Source organism: Lepidochelys kempii, chromosome 1 (assembly GCF_965140265.1).
Source record: "Lepidochelys kempii isolate rLepKem1 chromosome 1, rLepKem1.hap2, whole genome shotgun sequence".
NCBI lineage: Eukaryota > Metazoa > Chordata > Testudines > Cheloniidae > Lepidochelys > Lepidochelys kempii.
In genome coordinates, this window is record NC_133256.1 from 51,960,284 (window position 1) to 51,980,681 (window position 20,398).

Below are 20,398 nucleotides of genomic sequence, written 5' to 3' on the forward strand. Positions count from 1 at the left end.
GCAGCAGGTAAACAAACCTGCCTGGCCTGCCAGGGGCTTTCCCTGCACAAGCAGCGGAACAAGTTAGGGAGCCACTGATCTAGACTGTTCTCAGTGGGAGCAGATGACAGGACAAGGAGTAATGGTCTCAAGTTGCAGTGGGGGAGGTTTAGGCTGGATATAAGGAAAAACTTTTTCACTAGGAGGGTGGTGAAGCACTGGAATAGGTTACCCAGGGAGGTGGTGGAATCTCCTTCGTTAGAGGTTTTTAAGGTCAGGCTTGACAAAGCCCTGGCTGGGATGATTTAGTTGGGGATTGGTCCTGCTTTAAGCACGGGGTTGGACTAAATGACCTCCTGAGGTCCCTTCCAACCCTGATATTCTATGATACTATGATTCTATGATAGTTGCAGCTCTGCTATTGACCATCTGTCTGACCTTAAGCAAATCACGTATGACTCTTGGTATCTCAGTTTCCTCATCTATAGTAAAGGGATAAATATTTTTCCTACCTCTGTAAAATGCTTTGAAATTCTTCGATGAAAGGTACTACATAAATTCAAATTATTGTTATTAGGACATGTATGTCACAATTTGTACTGTACATTTCAGAGAACCAATAGAGAAAAACAGAATAATCAGCCAAAAGATGTTAAACAACAATGAAACTGGAGCACAGAAAATATATTTTTTCTTACTGTGCAGTTAATACTCCAGTGAAAGTGAATGTCTGATTTTCGGAATTGGCCAAATATAATATATAAAATGGTCAAAACCATTTTACAGTGCCAGAGAGATGGGCTAAGCATCCCAGTGTTTGAAGCATATTTATGGGAAAAAACCCATCCTTGTACTAATTAGCAGAGTAGATTCAATGTGGAAATGATTGAGACAATAAATGTAGTTTATATTTAGAGTCACTTTTCAGGATAGAATTGCACTCTGAATATCACCTCTGCCCCCAAAGTGATAGAATTACATAGCATTTCATGCTAATGGGTGAGAGCCACTTATTTAGTGACATCAGCTGTGTGCAATCTCTTATGCAGCTGAAAACACACAGTAATGGAAGCCATGCTTCATTTTAATAAAACATTATAAGCATCCTTGGGTGTAATACATCAAAGTGAGAGAAGTAATACTTGACTTAGCAGTGCAAAATATACTGTAGTTTCAAAATATAAACAGAATCCTTTGTTTTGCAGCATAAATAGCTCTATTTGTATTTATAATCCTCAGTCGAAGCAGCTACATCCCTTAAAATGAATCATGCCTTTATGAACTTAAAATGTATGAGACTACAATTCATTTAGAACCATGTGACATTTAACTTGTGTTTTGGTATATAAACAGGTATAAGAGACCAGATCTTCAAAGGTATTTAGGCACCTAACTCTTTTGAGGATCTGGACCCTGGTCCTCAGATGAACATAAGACACACTTAGCACTGGGGTGGGAGAATGGGCAAAAAAGGCTTTAAGATATCCTTTTGCATTGTCCCAATCCTGGACCCAACTAGGGGCTACTCCAGTCCCTGATGTAATTTAGAGCAGCCTATAGGCTGCGCTAAATTACATTCAGCTGCTTGCAGCCTCAAAGGTTTGTTATCAGCCAGGATTTTTTCTTCCAGCAATTAACTCTTTTTTTCCCCCAGGGAGTAGCATTGGGCTGCTATGCCTCTTATACAAGGAAGCTGGTTAAGATGGGTGCCTGGCTGTGTTGTGCCACTAGAGTGGAACACATTTGAGAATTGGGCCTATATAATTATTTCAGTAAATACAGGCAAAACTATATTTCAGAAAAAATAGTCATGCAGCATTTAGCAAATGAAAGTAAAGGTCATATGTTATAACACATTGGTAGTGTTTGTAATTCTTGGTCCTCATTTATTGTACAACTGGAAAACAATCATATTTTAAGAATCTGAAACGAATGTGATTGATTAATCAATTAACCACTCATTATTTCAGTTGCTTATATCAGATGCATTATTTATATACTCTGATTTAATCATTTTACCAAAGGAAAGGTGAAAAAAAGCAAGGACAAAAAAGCTAGTTGGCTTTAAAAATCACAAATATAACAAAACAAATAATTGCAGAATTAAAGGTAATGTTTTATGCACTACTGTGTTTACAATTTGAGTCTGATTAGCATCATAACACTAATTGGGAGGGAAATGGATGCATATTACTTCAGACACCATCACCTTGAAATCTGATTACAGAAGGCAGAAGCTGCCTGGGAGATGAAAGGATTATTATGGTTTCAAATTAATATTGTTCTAAAAGGAAAAATCGGATGTCTACAATGCTTTAGAAAGGTTTGCATTACCAATGAGGTTGTTATTTTGCATTTTGGACCAGTAAAAAGGCTATTTCCTGGTCACTGTATATGAAACTGTGTCTGCCCATCAAAGCACGTTCCATTAGCTTTCTGAATAAAAGGGGGCAGATTTTTCTCTGCCTTTTCAAATACCTTTGCTCTACCTGAGTGATGGACAGGGACTCAAATCTGGCCAGAGCTGCCTAGGTGAAAATTCCCTTAGAAGCTCTGAGTGGGTGTGAAATCAGCACAAGCAGCTACTATGCACCCATCCCCACCCCACCCTGTTGAGATGCAGTGGTTCCCAAACTATTGGTTGCAATTCCAAATGGGGTTGTGCCATTAGTAGATGGGGTTGCAGGTCCAAGGGACCAGATTTGGCCCACGAGATGATGCCATCTGCCCCTGAACGTGTCCGGACCTCCTCCTCAAACCTGCGCTGGGAGGCTGCCATTTTGTAGATCTAATTGCAGCCTCCTCATTGCGGGCCCTTGCACGTATGGTGCATGCATTTTGTAAAATGGCAGCCTCCTGGTGTGTTGTGTGTACAGCAGGTCTCGACACATGAGGAGGTGGCTGTGTGGATACCATTTGCCCCATCAGGCTGTGCAAGCATCCAGCTGGGAGACTTGAATCCAGAAGATGCTTATCTGCGGGCAGCAGCCTTCTCAACAGAGCATCCTCTCTGCTTGAACGGGTGGGAACCTGTGCTAGCTTTTTCTGAGAGGGAATCTGCAGCAGCTTGTGAGCTCCTTAAGGCAGGGTCCATATCTTTTTATGCTACCCTGAGTAGCCTTGTGGCACTCAAGCATAAAGAATCATTGTAAGTCACTGTCTCTGTGCTGCCGTAGTATCAGCACACAGGGCCTTCCTAAGTCCTGGCCTCATCTGCTTAACAATGAATTCCTTTTTCTGACTTGTGAGATGAGGCACAATGGACTTGTTTTTACGCAGAGTATCTGCTTCATTCTCCAGCAGTGAGTCTAGTAATGCACTTATGTGCGAAAAGCAAGAGTGCAAGAAATGTGCTGGCAGATATGGTGAGGCTTTCCATATGGCTTCACCAATGTTTTTGTCAAGAGCGAAGAAAGGCCAAAATGCCTACTATGTCACATAGCATTATCTAGCAAAAGCTTGAAGCCTAATAAACTCAAATGACCTTTGTTAGCCTTTCACAGGGAACACACAGGAAAACCAAGGTCATTTTTCTAGAGTTGGAAAGAACTTTCACGTCAACAAGTGCAATTCAGGAGAGCCCTGTCCGTCTCTGACCACACACAGAAGGCATCATCTGAAGTGAGTTACTGCCTTGTGCAGGCCAAGTCTTACATAATTGGAGAGACTTTGATTTTGCCAGATGAAATTGATATGGTGAAGATAATGTGTGGAGAAACTGAGGAAATAAATTCAAAGACGTATTATTTTCCAACAACACAGTGAATTGAAGGATTAAGGTGATAGCAGCAGAACAGGAAAACACACTGGTGGAGAGTCTGAAAAACACAGGTGTTTTTGTTCTTCAAGATGATGTGAGCACTGAGGGTCCTGATGCATATTTCTTTGCTTTTGTGAAATACATGGGAGTGTGCAATCCTTGAAGACACTCTGTTCTTTCTCCCTCTTCCTGGACACAAGACAGCACAAGGAATGTTCCATGTACTACATGGCTATATGCAAAACAAAAATGTCCTGGGTGATCACATTGTAGGCTTTTGCACAGAGGGAGCTCGGTCTATTGCAGGCCACCAGCAGGTCTGCATGCCTTGGTAAAGAAAGTTGCTCTGTCTGCTCTGTGGACTCACTACATGATTCACAGAGACCGACAGGCATGTAAAGCTCTGAGTCCAGAGGTAGGTGAAGTTTTGCAGTATCCTCTATTGTGAACTAAATCAAGACTCATCCTCTTTGCATGCATCTGTTTGCAAAACTGTGTGAAGACATGGGATCTGATCATGACATGTTTTTATTCCACACTGAAGCTCACTGAGGAAAAGTACTGGGATGATTTTTTGAACTGAGAGACAAGCAATGGACTGCAAAAAGAGTGAATTTGTTGATTTTCTAGGTGACCAAAGGAAGATGTGCCTTCCTGGCTAAGTCACAGACATATTTAGGAAACTGAATGAAGTGCATACAGGTCTGCAAGGAAAGAACACCCACATTCTTCTGCTGAAAGAAAAGGAGTACTTGTGACACCTTAGAGACTAACAAATTTATTTGAGCATAAGCTTTCGTGAGCTACAGCTCACTTCATCGGATGATTGACTCACAGGATTAAAGAAGAAAATTGTTTTCTGGAAGAATAATCTATTAGAGACAAATTAGGAATCATTCCCACAGCTTTCTAATTTCCTGGCTGTCAATGAAATTATTGAGCCTCCCACACAGGTGATGGCTGAGCATCTCAGCCAGATGGAGGAACAGTTTGTATCCTTTCCCCTCAACTTGGACATGACAATGTATGATTGGGTGTGAAATACTTTCAGTGCAAGCCTGATACCATGGATTTGCCAACAGCTGAAATCGAATAGCTCATCAAAATATCCTCTGATCAATTCTTGCGAGTAACATATGCCCAACTTTCTCTCCCAGAATTCTGGTTCACTGTGAAGAATGACTATCCTGAATTCTCAGCATGCACCTTGAAAATGATGGTGACATTCATGAGCAAGTAATTGCGTGAAGCTGGATTCAGCACACTTGTGTTCGTCAAGTCGCAGTATCGCTCTACCATAGATGTCAAATTGGAGATTAGATATGCAATTTCTACCACATCACCGGACTTTGAGAAGCTGTGTCACAATGTGCAAGCCCATGTGTCACATTAGCGAGCATTAAATATATTTAATATGCAAACTTCTTGGATTACTTGGTCACTATGTTGTTTTGTTGTGGTCTGGGGTCACAGGAAACAGTAAGTGTGAAAATGGGGTCATGCAGGCAAAAATTTTAGAAACACCTGATGTGATAGAAGAGGGAGATGGCAGGTCAGGTGTGTGTAGGGCCTCTGTTCCACTCTGCCAATTATCAACTGGGCATATGGACACTTATGAACCATCGCTGACGTAAATTAGAGAAGCTCCGGGGCTGCTCTAAACTTATGCCACAGCTGCAGCCAGAACAGCTGTGACTTGAGAATAGGGAGCTGTAATCAGCTCCTTTATGGATGCTCACTTTCTTCTTAGCCTATTGGATCCTGGCACAGGAGAGAATCTGGCCCTGTAGTATTGGATAGTTGATGGAAATAAACTTGAAGTCATTGAAATATAATGATGATAATGAATAATATAAATTAGAAAGTTATGATGACTCAGAGGTGATTAGAGATGTGTGAAAGTGCTGACACATTTTTCTTGAAATGTAATTTGAATATATTTTTCTTTCATTCGAGACCATTTTGAAACTGGAATATTTAATTTTTACAAGGAATGTCCATGAAATTGTGAATTCACATGGAAAACATGCAGCCTTCAACTATTCATGCTTTTGAAACAAATGGATGTTTCTCTGGAAGAAAGTTCAAATATTAATAATGTCATATTTCTTATTCAAAAAACAGGATAATGGTGAGCCAAATGGACAAATTTAACCCAACAATGCTTCTATTATTTAGCCAAAATCTACAGTAAATTTCAGTTTGTTGATGAAATTGGAGTAAAAGCATTCAAAAATGTGAAAATCTTGCTTTTTGATATTTTTAAAGTTTTTATTTGAATTTTTCATGCAATCCTAATACGAGGTTGCATATTATTTATTAAACTACCTTAGTAATAAAGCTGCAGTAGAAAAAATTATGCAAGGACTATCTGAAATAAAATACATTTTTGTACAAATATCCACACCTAATAATAATAATGCTTGGCATTTTTATAGTACCTTACATCCAAACATCTCAAAATGCTTTACTGATCCTGAGGAATTAAGCCATCCAACATACTGTGACACAGATAAAACCATTTTACAGATGGCAAAACTGACAGGTTAGTAAAGTGATTCATTGAGTCATTATAGTAGTTAATCAATCTAAGACACTTTAAAATATAGAAGCAGGTCAAAAAGTATAACCGTGTTTACTTAATATATTTGTTTATAAATATTAGCTAACAATAGAATGATTACCTTTGAAAATGCAACAATTTTCAAAGAAATTGTTGCCAAGTATAAGGCATTCATTACGAAATCCATTAGGTTCCACCAGTCATGAATGTAATCCTGTAGTCCACCATCCCACATCTGTTTAATTTCACCCCATATGAAACCTGTAAATATAAAAGAATTCGTTCTAAGCATGGTTTTCAGAAGAATTGTATACAGATCAGTCATTTTAGACTTCATTTTCTGATTCATGTTACCAAAATGCATTCACTAAGCAAGGGAGAACTGACTTGTCATTCATCTAAGCATACAGCTTCATTTTCTTTTGCTTTCCTTCTATTACTTTTTCATTGCATTCTAAAGAGTGTATAAAAAGTGGTCTAACATAGCAACTATTGCCATATTCTGTCCTTAGCTGTGTGTTCCAATGGATCCCAATGGAAACTGCATAACTGAAGAAACTGACCGTTACAGTATTTCAATAGAAATTTATGCTATCATGAGGTATAGAGATTTCTACTTTGTTATCCACAATGGTAGGTAACAAATCTCCTATATCTTCTAAATCCTTAGTGTCATCAGCAAAATATTTCTAGTTGAAATATTAAAAAAACATAGAACATTCATTTTAAATCTGGTGATCTGGGAACAGTTTTCAGGTGTACTCCCCGTGTATCGCTTTTGACACAGTAATACAGAAATATTTACAGCCACTGGGAAATGTTGCGTGTGATGTGAGCTCAACTGAACAGCTCCAAAGAAAGGCATGTGGAGACACTTTAAAGCTATAATAATTAAAGGCCTTCCTTGGGAGAATGTGCTGAATTAATGCTTGCATATTATGAGGCTCTAAAACACAGCTTTTAAAATGTACATTTTACGTAAATATGTACAGTCTTTTGGTTAAAGATACCAGTGGAAGTTTCACATTTTTCAGTTTTACTTTCTTCTCTAAGTGAATTTAAATGTTCATTAAAGGTGCCAAGCTGACAGCAATGGAGACTGAAATCCTCTATTTACACTTGGGTGAAATACCCATATGTTGTTTATCGCCTTTTCCTTAGTTCTCTCTTTCAATAGCATTAGGCAGAGGCCTGATGAGCTCTGTACTAATAAACTCTATAATTAGGAATTGCCTTTTGGTCATAATCAATATTTTCACCTAAGGTGGCTACACGGAGGAGATGTCAGACTCAACTCCAAGGAGGCATTGCCTCTTTTGCCTTCATTGGTGCCAAAGATAGTTTTGTTATGTTTTTCCCTGACATCAGAAAATAAAGGGCCTGATACACACAGTGCTGGTAAGAAACTAATCTTTGTTCCCCTACCACATGTTATAAGTCAGGGTTACAAAAAGTTTGAATGTTGTCAGGTGGCAGGACTCAGTGTACATAGACGGCACCGGTTACTGCTACATCATAGTGCAGAGATGCTGTCCACGTATATAAGGGAAGGAGCATCCCCTTTAAAGAGATACCCGACCCATTATAGCTGTGCTGCTGAATGTCAATCACTTTGGAGTGGGGAGATTGGAGTGTGACCAGGGACCTCTTCATGCCAACTGGCAGAGGGTCTGATATCTGATACCAGGGTCTGATATCTACATTATAGTGAAGTCTGTCTTGAGAGCCATTAACACACCAGTCCTCATAACCACTGCAAAATGTATGTAAGGATAATATTTAAAGAGTTTTGTATTTATACTGGAAATTATGTTCTTAAGGTCTGCAAGTAAAGCAGGTCACCAGGAGGTGACAAGCACGTTCCTTTCAGACAGGAGGTAACAGACATTTTTCGCTCTGTCTGGTTATATGTAAATTGAGTACTGTATGCATCACAATGGAAGGCTATTTACACACTGAGCCAGGTTCTTGCAGAACATACAAGAAGCCTTCAGGAAAAAACAGTCAGTGGGAAGTCAGAGGGGCCTCCTGTTTATGAGTAAAGACAATGCATTTTTGGAATATATCTAGGGGTATGGGGATGTGTCCATATTCTTCACCTAGGAGACAAGCTGCCAGCATGCATGTTTTATGTACCAAGGGTCACAGACAGACAGACTGTAAAATACTGGGAGAAAGACTCTGAAGTGAGCTTAACTCTACAGGCCCTGAAAATATCTTGTTAGATAAGTCTAGACTAGAATGCGTGTTATTTTAAATGTAATCATTTGGTTCCATTAATTCTACTTGCTTCTTCTTGAATCTCTAGTCTTCGTTAAATAAACAATTTCTTTGTTAAATAAACAAGATGTCCTCATGCTAAAGGCAGGTGATAGTGAGGTGCCTTACAACCAAGGTATCCCTAGGAAGCATCACACTCAGTCATCCTCTCTTCAAAGGACTGAGTGATAGAGGTGCTAACCTCACTAAGAGACCCTGAATTTGGCTTTGTCAAGGTTCCTTCCTCACTCTGAACTCTAAGGTACAGATGTGGGGACCTGCATGAAAGACCCCCTAAGCTTATTCTTACCAGCTTATGTTAAAAACTTCCCCAAGGTACAAACTTTGCCTTGTCCTTGAACCGTATGCTGCCACCACCAAGCGTTTTAAACAAAGAACAGGGAAAGAGCCCACTTGGAGACGTCTTCCCCCAAAATATTCCCCCAAGCCTTACCCCCCCTTTCCTGGGGAAGGTTTGATAAGAATCCTCACCAATTTGTACAGGTGAACACAGACCCAAACCCTTGGATCTTAAGAACAATGAAAAATCAATCAGGTTCTTAAAAGAAGAATTTTAATTAAAGAAAAGGTAAAAGAATCACCTCTATAAAATCAGGGTGGTAAATACCTTACAGGGTAATCAGATTCAAAACATAGAGAATCCCTCTAGGCAAAACCTTAAGTTACAAAAAGACACAAAAATGGGAATATACATTCCATCCAGCACAGCTTATTTTACCAGCCATTAAACAAAAGGAAATCTAATGCATGTTCTAGCTAGATTACTTACTAATTTAACAGGAGTTGTAAGTCTGCATTCCTGATCTGTTCCCAGCAAAAGCCTCACACAGACAGACAGAACCCTTTGTTCACCCCCCTCCAGATTTGAAAGTATCTTGTCCCCTCATTGGTCATTTTGGGTCAGGTGCCAGCGAGGTTATCTTAGCTTCTTAACCCTTTACAGGTGAAAGGGTTTTTCCTATGGACAGGAGGGATTTAAAGGTGGTTACCCTTCCCTTTATATTTATGACAGGCTTGCTGTTGGGAAATTTGACCAGATTCAAGGATAGAGACAATTGTGTAAATGGAAAGACCCCAGCACAAGGAGGCCTTAGAGATTCATGGCTATATCACCCTAAATAATTTTTTCTCTAATTCATATCAGTTAAGTATTCTACTTAGTATACTGCTTGAGGACAATGCAGAATGGCACTGGGATGATTAGTAAGACAAACGTTTACGGGAACTAAAATAAAGTGGTCATGGGGAAGCATCGCTGCTGAAATAATTTGACATTGCAAACAGCCTAAGATCTGAGTTGACACAACCTCACAAAGGCTGGGGGCTGTTTTTTCTGGCAGACAATAACTTAATGACAAATGCTTTCAAAGCATTATCTAAACTACAACAGAACAATGTCCAGATGGTTCATAAAAGAAATTAAAAATAGCTAGCATTTCTTTGTCAGTTTTATGAGTTTATGGGCAGAAATCAGCCATATTACAGAAACCATTGTTCCAAGCACTGCCTAGGTTTCAGAAAATGATCATGAAATTGCAAATAGTCTCTTTAATTATGAAATACAGGTCTCATAACGGCATTCTTAAGGCAGAAATGCTTTCAAGAGGGCCTATAAAGAGCTTGACTTTTAAACTCTTGTCTGCCATCTTTATAATCTGATGCTGGAGCATAAAGATAGAAAGCTGAAAGAGCTTGGGCACTGCAAATACATGCTGAGATGATGAACACACATTAGATGAAACATTTGTTCACTTCTAAGTGGATTGCAAGCCAGAAAAGGAACACTGCAAGCTGTATGCAATTCAATAGAAGACAGCAGATATAGTGGAGACCCAAAGCTGGCTGCTTACCACTAAAGCAGAAAACTGGTGAATGGGACTTTGTCTTGAGGCCAATTTGAGAATTATAATGTATAAAACCAGAGCTGGTCAATAATGGGAAATTTAAAAAAAAGTTTTTTGACAAAAAAAAAGAGAAGAAACTTAAAAATTGAAATATTTTTGGTTTTTCAAAAAATACTGTTTTGTTGTTTCAGATTTTTGTAAAATTTTCAGGTTTAGAAAAATTGGGGATTTCATTGTCTGAAATTGAAAAATGTCACCAAAAAACCCCACCGTGTTTACTGAAACATCTAAAAAAATTCAGTTTTCCAGAAAATCAAAATGTGTGTAGTTTTCATTTTTCCTGGAAAAACTAAAACAAAAAATATTCAAAGGAAACAAAAATTTCCTAAAAAAGTTTTTATCTTCTTTGAAAAGCCATTTTTTCTCACTGAAAAACAGTTTTAACAACAACAACAACAAAAGTCAAACGGCTCTTAAAAAAAAAACTAGATTCAGCTTAATTTTAAGAAAAGGACATTTCATTATTTTGATACTTGTTTTTAAAATAAAAAAAAATACTGTTATCCGTTTTTATCTACCAAACACAAACAGCACAGACAATAGCAATACAAGTTTCCTTGCACGGCCTCACCAATGTAACTCTAATGGGGGAAGGGTAGTTCAGTCTCTGGCTTGTTTTATTCCTTGGCATCTATGGTGAGAGTGCCAATTAATTAAGATATCAAATGTTGTAATGTTTTGGGTGATGAAGATATCCATCCACTAAGGTTTGGGTTGAGACCAAAATCTCCTTTCACGTAAACTCCCAAATACCTGTCAGATTATAAAAATTTTTGGCCACGGATGATTAATCCCATTATTAATGAATCTCCTAAATCATTCACCATAAATTTTACTTTTAAACAACACTTTATCCCCCATTTCCCATTAAAACAATTAATCAATTCCAAAGTAATGATATATAAATTGACAAAAATAATCAGATGCATCTTGGTTAAATCCCCTTTCAGAAAGCAAATCCAGAATGATTACAAAATAAAATAGATTCTCAAGCATGTGTGGAAACTTCATGAAAATGTTATCCTGTCTCCACAACACAAAACTGCTTTCTGTTGTTTATAAGTATATTCCAGAATTCTCAAAGTCATGACTAATGTCTCATTGTATATATTAATGTCAGGACTGGTGGAAAAAGAAGCAAGAGAAACAGTATTTTGAACTAGTAAAAATACTTTTAGATTTTAAAAAATATCTGTGGATCCCATTCAGATGCTGGTTCCCACCTTTCCCACAATTGGCCAGCCACTCCGTTGCTATATCACTTTGAACAACATCAAATGATGGGAAGTAAGATGCAAGGGTACTATCAAGATTTGCAACAGTGAATTTCTGACATGCCAAGTTCAACTACTGCCTGCAGGTAGGTTTATGACAAAACATTTTTTATGAAGCTGTAAAATAGTTCAGCTGACGAACTTACCTTTGATAGTTATTCACAGGTAAAAAAGCTCATTAAGATCCAGAGCCAATGCCCATTAAAATGAAGGGGAATCTTTCTACTGTCTTCAATGGCAGTTGGATCTTCCCCCTAAAAGGCCCTCCTTTTTACAGGTCTATTTTACATCTAGCACAATGAACTACTTTTCACATATGGAATACGAAGCCAAGAAGAGATGGATTAAAGGGGCAGTATGGTCTAGTGAATTGAGCATGGGACTCAAAGCGAGCCATAATGGTGTTTTAATCCCTGCTCTGCCACTAAATCACCATTTGGACCTACGCAGGCCCTTTTTGCCTTCACTTTCCTATTTTCATACTTCAAGCCGGAGATGTGATTCCCAGCTCCAGGGGACATAATCACGCTAACTCTAGTTGAGCTAGCTTGGTAACAATAAAACGTAGCTGTGGCAGCATGAGTGGTGGGAGGGACCAGCAGCCCCGAATGTGTACCTAGATATGGGTGGTATTAAATATGCATACTGCACAGGGATGTACTTGCAAATGCTAACAGCTCGGGCAATCTGCTTTGAACAGTCCACAAAATATTTAGAGCTCAATTCTATCACCTGTAATGATATGGAGTAGTACCTTAGCACATGATTTTGGTCCAATTGTTGAACTATTTACATAGTGGGGTACTACTCAGTGCAAGTATAGACAGTAGTATTGAGCCCTTAACCATTTGCCAAGATAGCTAAAATCTTTTAGGGGTGTGACAGGGTGCTTGCTAGGAAACCCTGAGCCAGCCCTCTGTCACGGCAGCTCCAATCAGGAAAGGGGAATTGGAGCTGGCTGAGTAAGCCCAGGCCAGACTTGCAAATAGGGGAGAGCTGCCAGCCTCGCTAGCCAGGGCCTGCATAAAGGCTGGCAGGAAGGAAGCCAGGAGAAGAGGAAAGGGAGGATCTAGGGAGTTAGAGGCTGCTCTCCCCTGCTGGCTGCAAAAGCTAGCAGTCTCTGAGGCTGTGAGCGTGACGCTGTCTGTAGCTACAAGGTGGTGGGAACATGTACTGTAAATAAAGAGCATGGGTGATTGCACCAAAGCAGAGGTCTCAGGCTGATCTGTGGGTGCTGAAGTGGCAGAAAATAGAGGGGCCCACTTGCGCCCATTACAGGGGGATTGTCTCTTAAATAATTAATTAAATAAAATAAGAATCCTGCCATTTTCTGTACTCTGGCACTTTCCAAAACCAAGTATATAGATATAGTAGTTACATTAAAAATACATTGAAAATCCTTTGCCAAAATCTTACTATCAAACACATAGGCATTGTTGTTGATAACTATAGCGATAGCTGTAATGAGACGTAACTTAGTACATCTACCTTGCTTTAATTATGTTCCCTTTTTTTCCTCTCATTTTGTCATGCCACTGCAGTTCAAGGCTCTGGCAAAGAAATAATACATGAGATGATGGTGTCACAGTATTTCTGACCTGACAGACCAGAAGCAGTAACACTGAATATCTTGTGAAATTTCAGCTCAGTCTGGTATGGCTAACTGTTTTAGGAACCTTTGGGTTTTTCTGACATGAACAGCAAAAACATTTCAGGTTTACCCATCTTGGGATCCTGTGAACTAGGAGGTGCCTCAGTGGGTTAAATGAAGTTTTCATGGTCTTGAGTATATCAAAGGCATCAGTTTTTATGTTTATTTTGACATAAACTCGTAAGTGAGTAGGGACCAGATTTTTAAAGGTCTCTAGTATCTGAAAATGCAGATCGATTTCTAGTGGGATTCTCAAAAGGGGCCTTGGCACTTTTGAGAATCCCACTAGAAATCGATCTGCATTTTCAGATACCTAGAGACCTTTAAAAAACTGGTCCTAGATGTTTTTGAAAGTATTCTTTGGTCAGCCTCTTGCAAAGGCCCTCTGTGTGCAGAGCATTTGGTCGTGGCTAACTTATTTAGACTCTGCAGGATATGAGTCGCCAGTAATAACCAAAAAAACAAAACAAAACAAAAACACAAAAAAACAGTATCTGAGTACATTTCTTCAGATTAATAAAGAAAACAACTTGTGCCATGGAGGCTACAAACAGAGTGTTTTATTAAACTACCCTGAGGATTCTAATTGAATAGACCTATTGAACAGACAGTAATTGCTGTATTCCTTTTCATTCTTTGACATCCTCAGCTGCTTTCTTTTGATTTACTGTCTAAATCTCATTTTAAGTGGTTCAGTAGTTTACAATCCAGGGAGGAGAAGACGTCTGCAGGAGCTAGCTGTGCCAGACTCTTGTTGGGAATGAGCTGTGGAAGTAAATTCTTTCTGTACCCTAATGCCACCGTGAATGAATGGTTATTACTTGCCAACGTTTCCAAACCTTCTTAAAATTCAGCCCCTTCATTTATATTTAGGTACATAATTAGACTCTGGGAGATTATGGACCTACTACAGGAAAAAGGCAATGAGGGCTGAATCCTAAAAAGTACTGTGCACCCTTAATTCCCACTGGCTTCAATGGCAGTCAGGGTCCTCAGCACCTCACAGGATCAAGCTGTTAATTAACCAGTTGCTGAATATAACTAAAATTCATGACAACATCTAGCTAATATTTTAATCATCCATCCCTCTATCTATCTAATTGTATCCAAGTGGAACTGAAACAGACATGAACACATATTTCCCCACTATATAGACTGAATTGTGATGTATGCAAAAGTCTCACTCTATGGGGGGAAAACAGCAAAGTAGGAGAAATGGTTTTGATTTGACTTCAGAAATTCAGATGCAGGCTAGGGTTTAATTTAAAAAATCCATGTTTTCCCCTTTGGAAATGGTTAATTTCTGCCAGGAACAAGTTAATGAAGACTCTTAATTTTATGAAGGCAGAATTGGAAAATCTTTTTTACAGATAACAATGTCTTCAGTGTCACAAATGGAGAAATACTGGAATTATTGCAAAAAATATAGTGAAGCAAACAATATTTTTGCAAAGTGCCGCTGTTGACCCTTGCTCAACAAATGGGATATTGCTCCTTCCACGCTCTCAGATATATTCTGCACAGAAGCCTGTATATAGCAATTTAAAACAAAATATGTCCTGCACTCCATGTAAGGTATAAATCTTGTGGAATATGTTTTATAATCTTTTAAAGTTTCATTGGCATTGCTTGTGGCTTTAATATGCCGACCGTTATTATGTTTATTTAACTTACAAATTAGTTTCTTGCTTTCACAAGATTCTATGGGGGATAAAAAGGGTAAACCTGGGCTTATATCTATATTACCTCAGAGAGCCTTAATTTTATACATGTTAACATCAAGCCCAACAGTTCATTGCTACAATCCTATACTAATTAATTTATACACTTCTTGTTACTCTAATTAGTAATTACCGTGCTTCAGTGCCCGGTAAGCAATTTAATGGAGATATTCATCTAGAATATTTATCATTTAAGAGTGGGATTTTCAAAAGAGCCTATGGCTCAGATACTAAAAGGATCAATGGGAGGTAAATACCTAAATACCTTTGAGGAGCTGGGCCCAAGTGATTTAGGAGCACAAACCCTGTTGCTTTTCAATGAAACTTGTGCTCCCAAGTCACTGTGGCACTTCTGAAAATCAGTAAGGACTTAATCTCATTGTTAAACTGAATATATAGTCATATTTGAATTTTAAATTGTCCTATATTTTTTCAAAATATTTTTTGCATGAATCCATAGTTCTATAGTAGTGACTACATTAACCTTTTCAGTAGTACTTTTATGTGTACTAGAACAAATCATTTGAATAGTCCTCTAAGCTGCACATTTTGTAACTTTAGCAGATAAAATTATTTCAGTTTTGGAATAACACCAGTGATGGCGCTTGCTTGCTTAAAAATATGACCAAGCTCCAGGTATTATGTACTGTCTTGCCAAATACTGACTCCATCAATAAAGTGTTCTGGCTACAGTAAAACAGCCGACTGGGATAAATGCTCGCCTGGATGCTATAACCTTTTATATTATCTTGTAAAAATAGAGTGTTTGTCATTCTAAGCCATTGCCATTGGGAGGGAAGTCAGTCATAACTGATAAAAGGCTATGTAAAACTCAAGGCTCAAAAGGTCATTGTTCATTAAAGGAACTACCTTTATATTCTGAGCTTTCTATTCATACATTACATTATATATCAGATGCTATAGTTATACACATCACAGAAAAGCCGATGAGGAAATTAATAATTCTTCCTTCACAGCAGGGTATGAATGGTGTGCAGTAAAAAAGGCCTAGGGTCAAGCACTGAACAATAAAGAGATTAAAAAAAAATATTGAATACCTGCTTGTTCAGTTAGCATCATCCATTTGTGACTACAAAATATGGGGGTAGGGGTCATAAGATGTTCAAGTTTTTAACATGGGCAAAACAAAACAAAAAATTTCTACCTTCATTCTTGGAAATGGCTCAACCATTTTAGCTGACATCCTGCAAAGAAAATTGTAGCCCAAACAGTTACAGTTTGGCAAAGTTATAAGCAACTGAAAGAAGGATCTTATAATGGAAACTGTTGGGCAATCTTAATATGCAGAACAAAGGAAACAAATAACATTATGTGAAAAAGCAGGATTTCGTTCCCTCTCATTTTTGAGCCCTGGGTTACAGTGGTTCTGAAGGTCACATAATTTATGCTTAACTTACTCTCTTAGCTCACAGATATCATATGTATTCATTGAATCTTCTTGGCTAGAGATCTGTTCCATAATGTAAGTGTTTATTTTCCTCCACCATGCTTCCTTTGTCTCCACCTGACTGTGTGCTATTTCATCTGGGTGGCCACATCACCCTTTATCTCTGCTCCCTCTAACAACCCAATTTCCAGTACCTGCTGATCAATATTTTATGCTATGCTTTCCTGACCTGTTACTGGTAATGATGCCCCCATTAATTTCATATCTATAAACAGTTCACACTGAACTTTTGCATATCAGTTTGTAGTGTCGCTAGATATAAGCAGACTAAGCAATTGCCCCATGCAGTTCCAGGGTGCCCAGTTTAGTACTACCCCAAAAATATCATTAATCTTATTTAACATGGACTTAACAAGTATATTATTATATATTGTATTGGTATATTTTTTGATTTGCAGAAATAATGCAATTATTATTTAAAGGGATCGGTAAGAGGGGGACCGAAGATACTCTGGCTTGGGGCCCCCGTGGGCTAGCACCACCTCTTGATTCAGATACATTTTGCTTTCAATGCTCAATAAGACTATACTATCCCACACATCCCATCTAGAATTTCTTAAGCCATGAAGGTGTGTATTTTGCACGATTTACAAGCCTCCTCCTTCCCTACAGGTTCTCACTCTCTAATAACCTATATCAAACAATCTGACAGAAAGAACAAGGCATGGAAAAACATTGTTAAAAAAAACCGACTAAATCCCTGTTCTTTTTACATTCAATACTATCCAGAGCCTTAGTAAGCTGAATATTCTAGAGAAGACCATAGAAATACACACTCAATTTATCCAAACAAACCCATGCTGAAATATTAAAAGTGTTAGGAAAATTAACAACAGAAAAATTAACAACAGAAAAATAGGAATTTTCCATGCCCTTTCAAGAACATGAGATGGACCCAACCTAGAAAATTCTAAAATCTGAAAACTACTACTACTAATAAAGTTATCAGAACTCAAATTATTCTTCGGATGACTGGAAAAAGGCTAATGTAGTGCCAATCTTTAAAAAAGGGAAGAAGGAGGATCCTGGGAACTACAGGCCAGTCAGCCTCACCTCAGTCCCAGGAAAAATCATGGAGCAGGTCCTCAAAGAATCAATCCTGAAGCACTTGCATGAGAGGAAAGTGATCAGGAACAGCCAGCATGGATTCACCAAGGGAAGGTCATGCCTGACTAATCTAATCACCTTTTATGATGAGATTACTGGTTCTGTGGATGCAGGGAAAGCAGTGGATGTATTGTTTCTTGACTTTAGCAAGGCTTTTGACACGGTCTCCCACAGTATTCTTGTCAGCAAGTTAAGGAAGTATGGGCTGGATGAATGCACTATAAGGTGGGTAGAAAGCTGTCTAGATTGTCGGGCTCAACGGGTAGTGATCAATGGCTCCATGTCTAGTTGGCAGCCGGTATCAAGTGGAGTGCCCCAAGGGTCTGTCCTGGGGCCGGTTTTGTTCAATATCTTCATAAATGATCTTGAGGATGGTGTGGATTGCACTCTCAGCAAATTTGCAGATGATACTAAACTGGGAGGAGTGGTAGATACGCTGGAGGGGAGGGATAGGATACAGAAGGACCTAGAGAAATTGGAGGATTGAGCCAAAAGAAATCTGATGAGGTTCAATAAGGATAAGTGCAGGGTCCTGCACTTAGGACGGAAGAACTCAATGCACAGCTACAGACTACGGACCGAATGGCTAGGCAGCAGTTCTGCGGAAAAGGACCTAGGGGTGACAGTGGACGAGAAGCTGGATATGAGTCAGCAGTGTGCCCTTGTTGCCAAGAAGGCCAATGGCATTTTGGGATGTATAAGTAGGGGCATAGCGAGCAGATCGAGGGACGTGATCGTTCCCCTCTATTCAACATTGGTGAGGCCTCATCTGGAGTACTGTGTCCAGTTTTGGGCCCCACACTTCAAGAAGGATGTGGATAAATTGGAGAGAGTCCAGCGAAGGGCAACAAAAATGATTAGGGGACTGGAACACATGAGTTATGAGGAGAGGCTGAGGGAGCTGGGATTGTTTAGCCTGCAGAAGAGAAGAATGAGGGGGGATTTGATAGCTGCTTTCAACTACCTGAAAGGGGGTTCCAAAGAGGATGGCTCTAGACTGTTCTCAATGGTAGCAGATGACAGAACGAGGAGTAATGGTCTCAAGTTGCAGTGGGGGAGGTTTAGATTGGATATTAGGAAAAACTTTTTCACTAAGAGGGTGGTGAAACACTGGAATGCGTTACCTAGGGAGGTGGTAGAATCTCCTTCCTTAGAGGTTTTTAAGGTCAGGCTTGACAAAGCCCTGGCTGGGATGATTTAACTGGGAATTGGTCCTGCTTTGAGCAGGGGGTTGGACTAGATGACCTTCTGGGGTCCCTTCCAACCCTGATATTCTATGATTCTATGATTCTATGATTCTTAAGAATTTTCCTCTCATAGAAGTTCCTCATCTTCTTTGAGGAAAATATTTTATTCTCTTTCTTTTTCTGACACTCTTGTTCACTCTTTCCCCCAGCAATCTAGCACAACTATGGTAAGTGAGCCTTATCAATGCAGTGATTTTTTTTTTTTTTTGGTCAGAGAAACTTTCTGTCTTGTTGTTATGTCCTCTGAGGTCACTTTCAGAATGGTCCAGAAAAAAGACAGCCATCTGAAGTATATGCACGCCAACCTAATATTACTATGATATCAAGAGCCCATTGCCATTTGCTACGTTCCCAGAGAACAGACTGGGAAAAACACCAATGAGTTTATTAAAACACAGCTATTGACTATAGAATTCATAGAAGTGAATGTCCTTATTGTCTATTTCTCCATTCCTGTGCTAAGGGCAAGACTGGAGGGGGAAAGACAAAGGTGGCTTAAGCCAACTTTGTTGTCCTCCTATTCTTGAATTATCTGGAGGTCTGACATAAATTAGAGCAGTCTCAGGGCTGCTCTAAACTCAAGACAATGACTGCAATGGCCCCCTATGGATTGTCTGTCAGCTGAGAACAGTGTGACTGCAGCAGTGCTCCAGTCATGTATCATCTCTCCTCTGACTTGTCCTCTACACCAGGGGCTGTGATTTGGGCTCCCGTAGTGCTGGTTTGGCAGCTGTATGTTGGTTAGGGAAGCCCCTTACACCAGAGACATTTCAGGAGAGAGCTGTTTCTGTCTGGTTTCACCCACTTTACATTGCTGGCATAGTGAAGAGGGGCAACAGGGTGATCACATAGAAGCTAGTGATGGCACGGATAATTTTCTAGGGAAGTTCTCTGGCCTGTGTTATACAGGAGGTCAGACGAGATGATTACAATGGTCCCTTCTGGCCTTGGAATCCTGAATCTAGTGATGAAAAAGATTTGTCTGTATCACTCCCTCACTTCTGTTGTTTATTGTTCTTGCTCATTGCCTCAACGGTGGTAAGATCTTCAGGGCAGGGATAATGTCTTTTTATTTTTCCTATGAAAACAATTAGCAAAGTTTGGGATGCCAATTTCATAATTAATAATAATTAAGGCTGCGGGTTTGTCACAGAGATCACGGAAGTCATGGAGCCATGACTGGGCCAGTCACACTGGCCACAGCTGGGGCAGTTTCGGGCCACCCCCCTCCCCTCCCAGCAGCAGCAGGAGGAGTTTGGGTGGGGGGCTCAGGGAGGGGGGTTGAGGTGCAGGAGAGCATGAGGGCTCTGTCCGGCACTTACCTTACGGGGGGGCTCCCCGGAAGTGGCAACATGTCCCTCCCTCAGCTTCTAGCTCCCATGGTTCCCAGCCAATGGGAGCTGCGGAGCTGGCAGCTTGCGGAGCTAGGAGCTTAGGGAGGGAT

At 39.5% G+C, this 20,398-nt stretch overlaps 1 protein-coding gene across 2 annotated transcripts in view; it reads right to left on the minus strand.

Annotated features, from left to right (window-relative positions):
• Positions 1-20,398, minus strand: part of TRPC4 (transient receptor potential cation channel subfamily C member 4) — a 210,054-nt gene that overhangs the window by 32,183 nt on the left and 157,473 nt on the right. For both annotated transcript variants that reach the window (XM_073342454.1, XM_073342464.1), the window contains one exon: positions 6,424-6,563. In XM_073342454.1, coding sequence (XP_073198555.1) covers positions 6,424-6,563 — 140 coding nt within the window. The remainder of the gene's footprint in view (positions 1-6,423; positions 6,564-20,398) is intronic.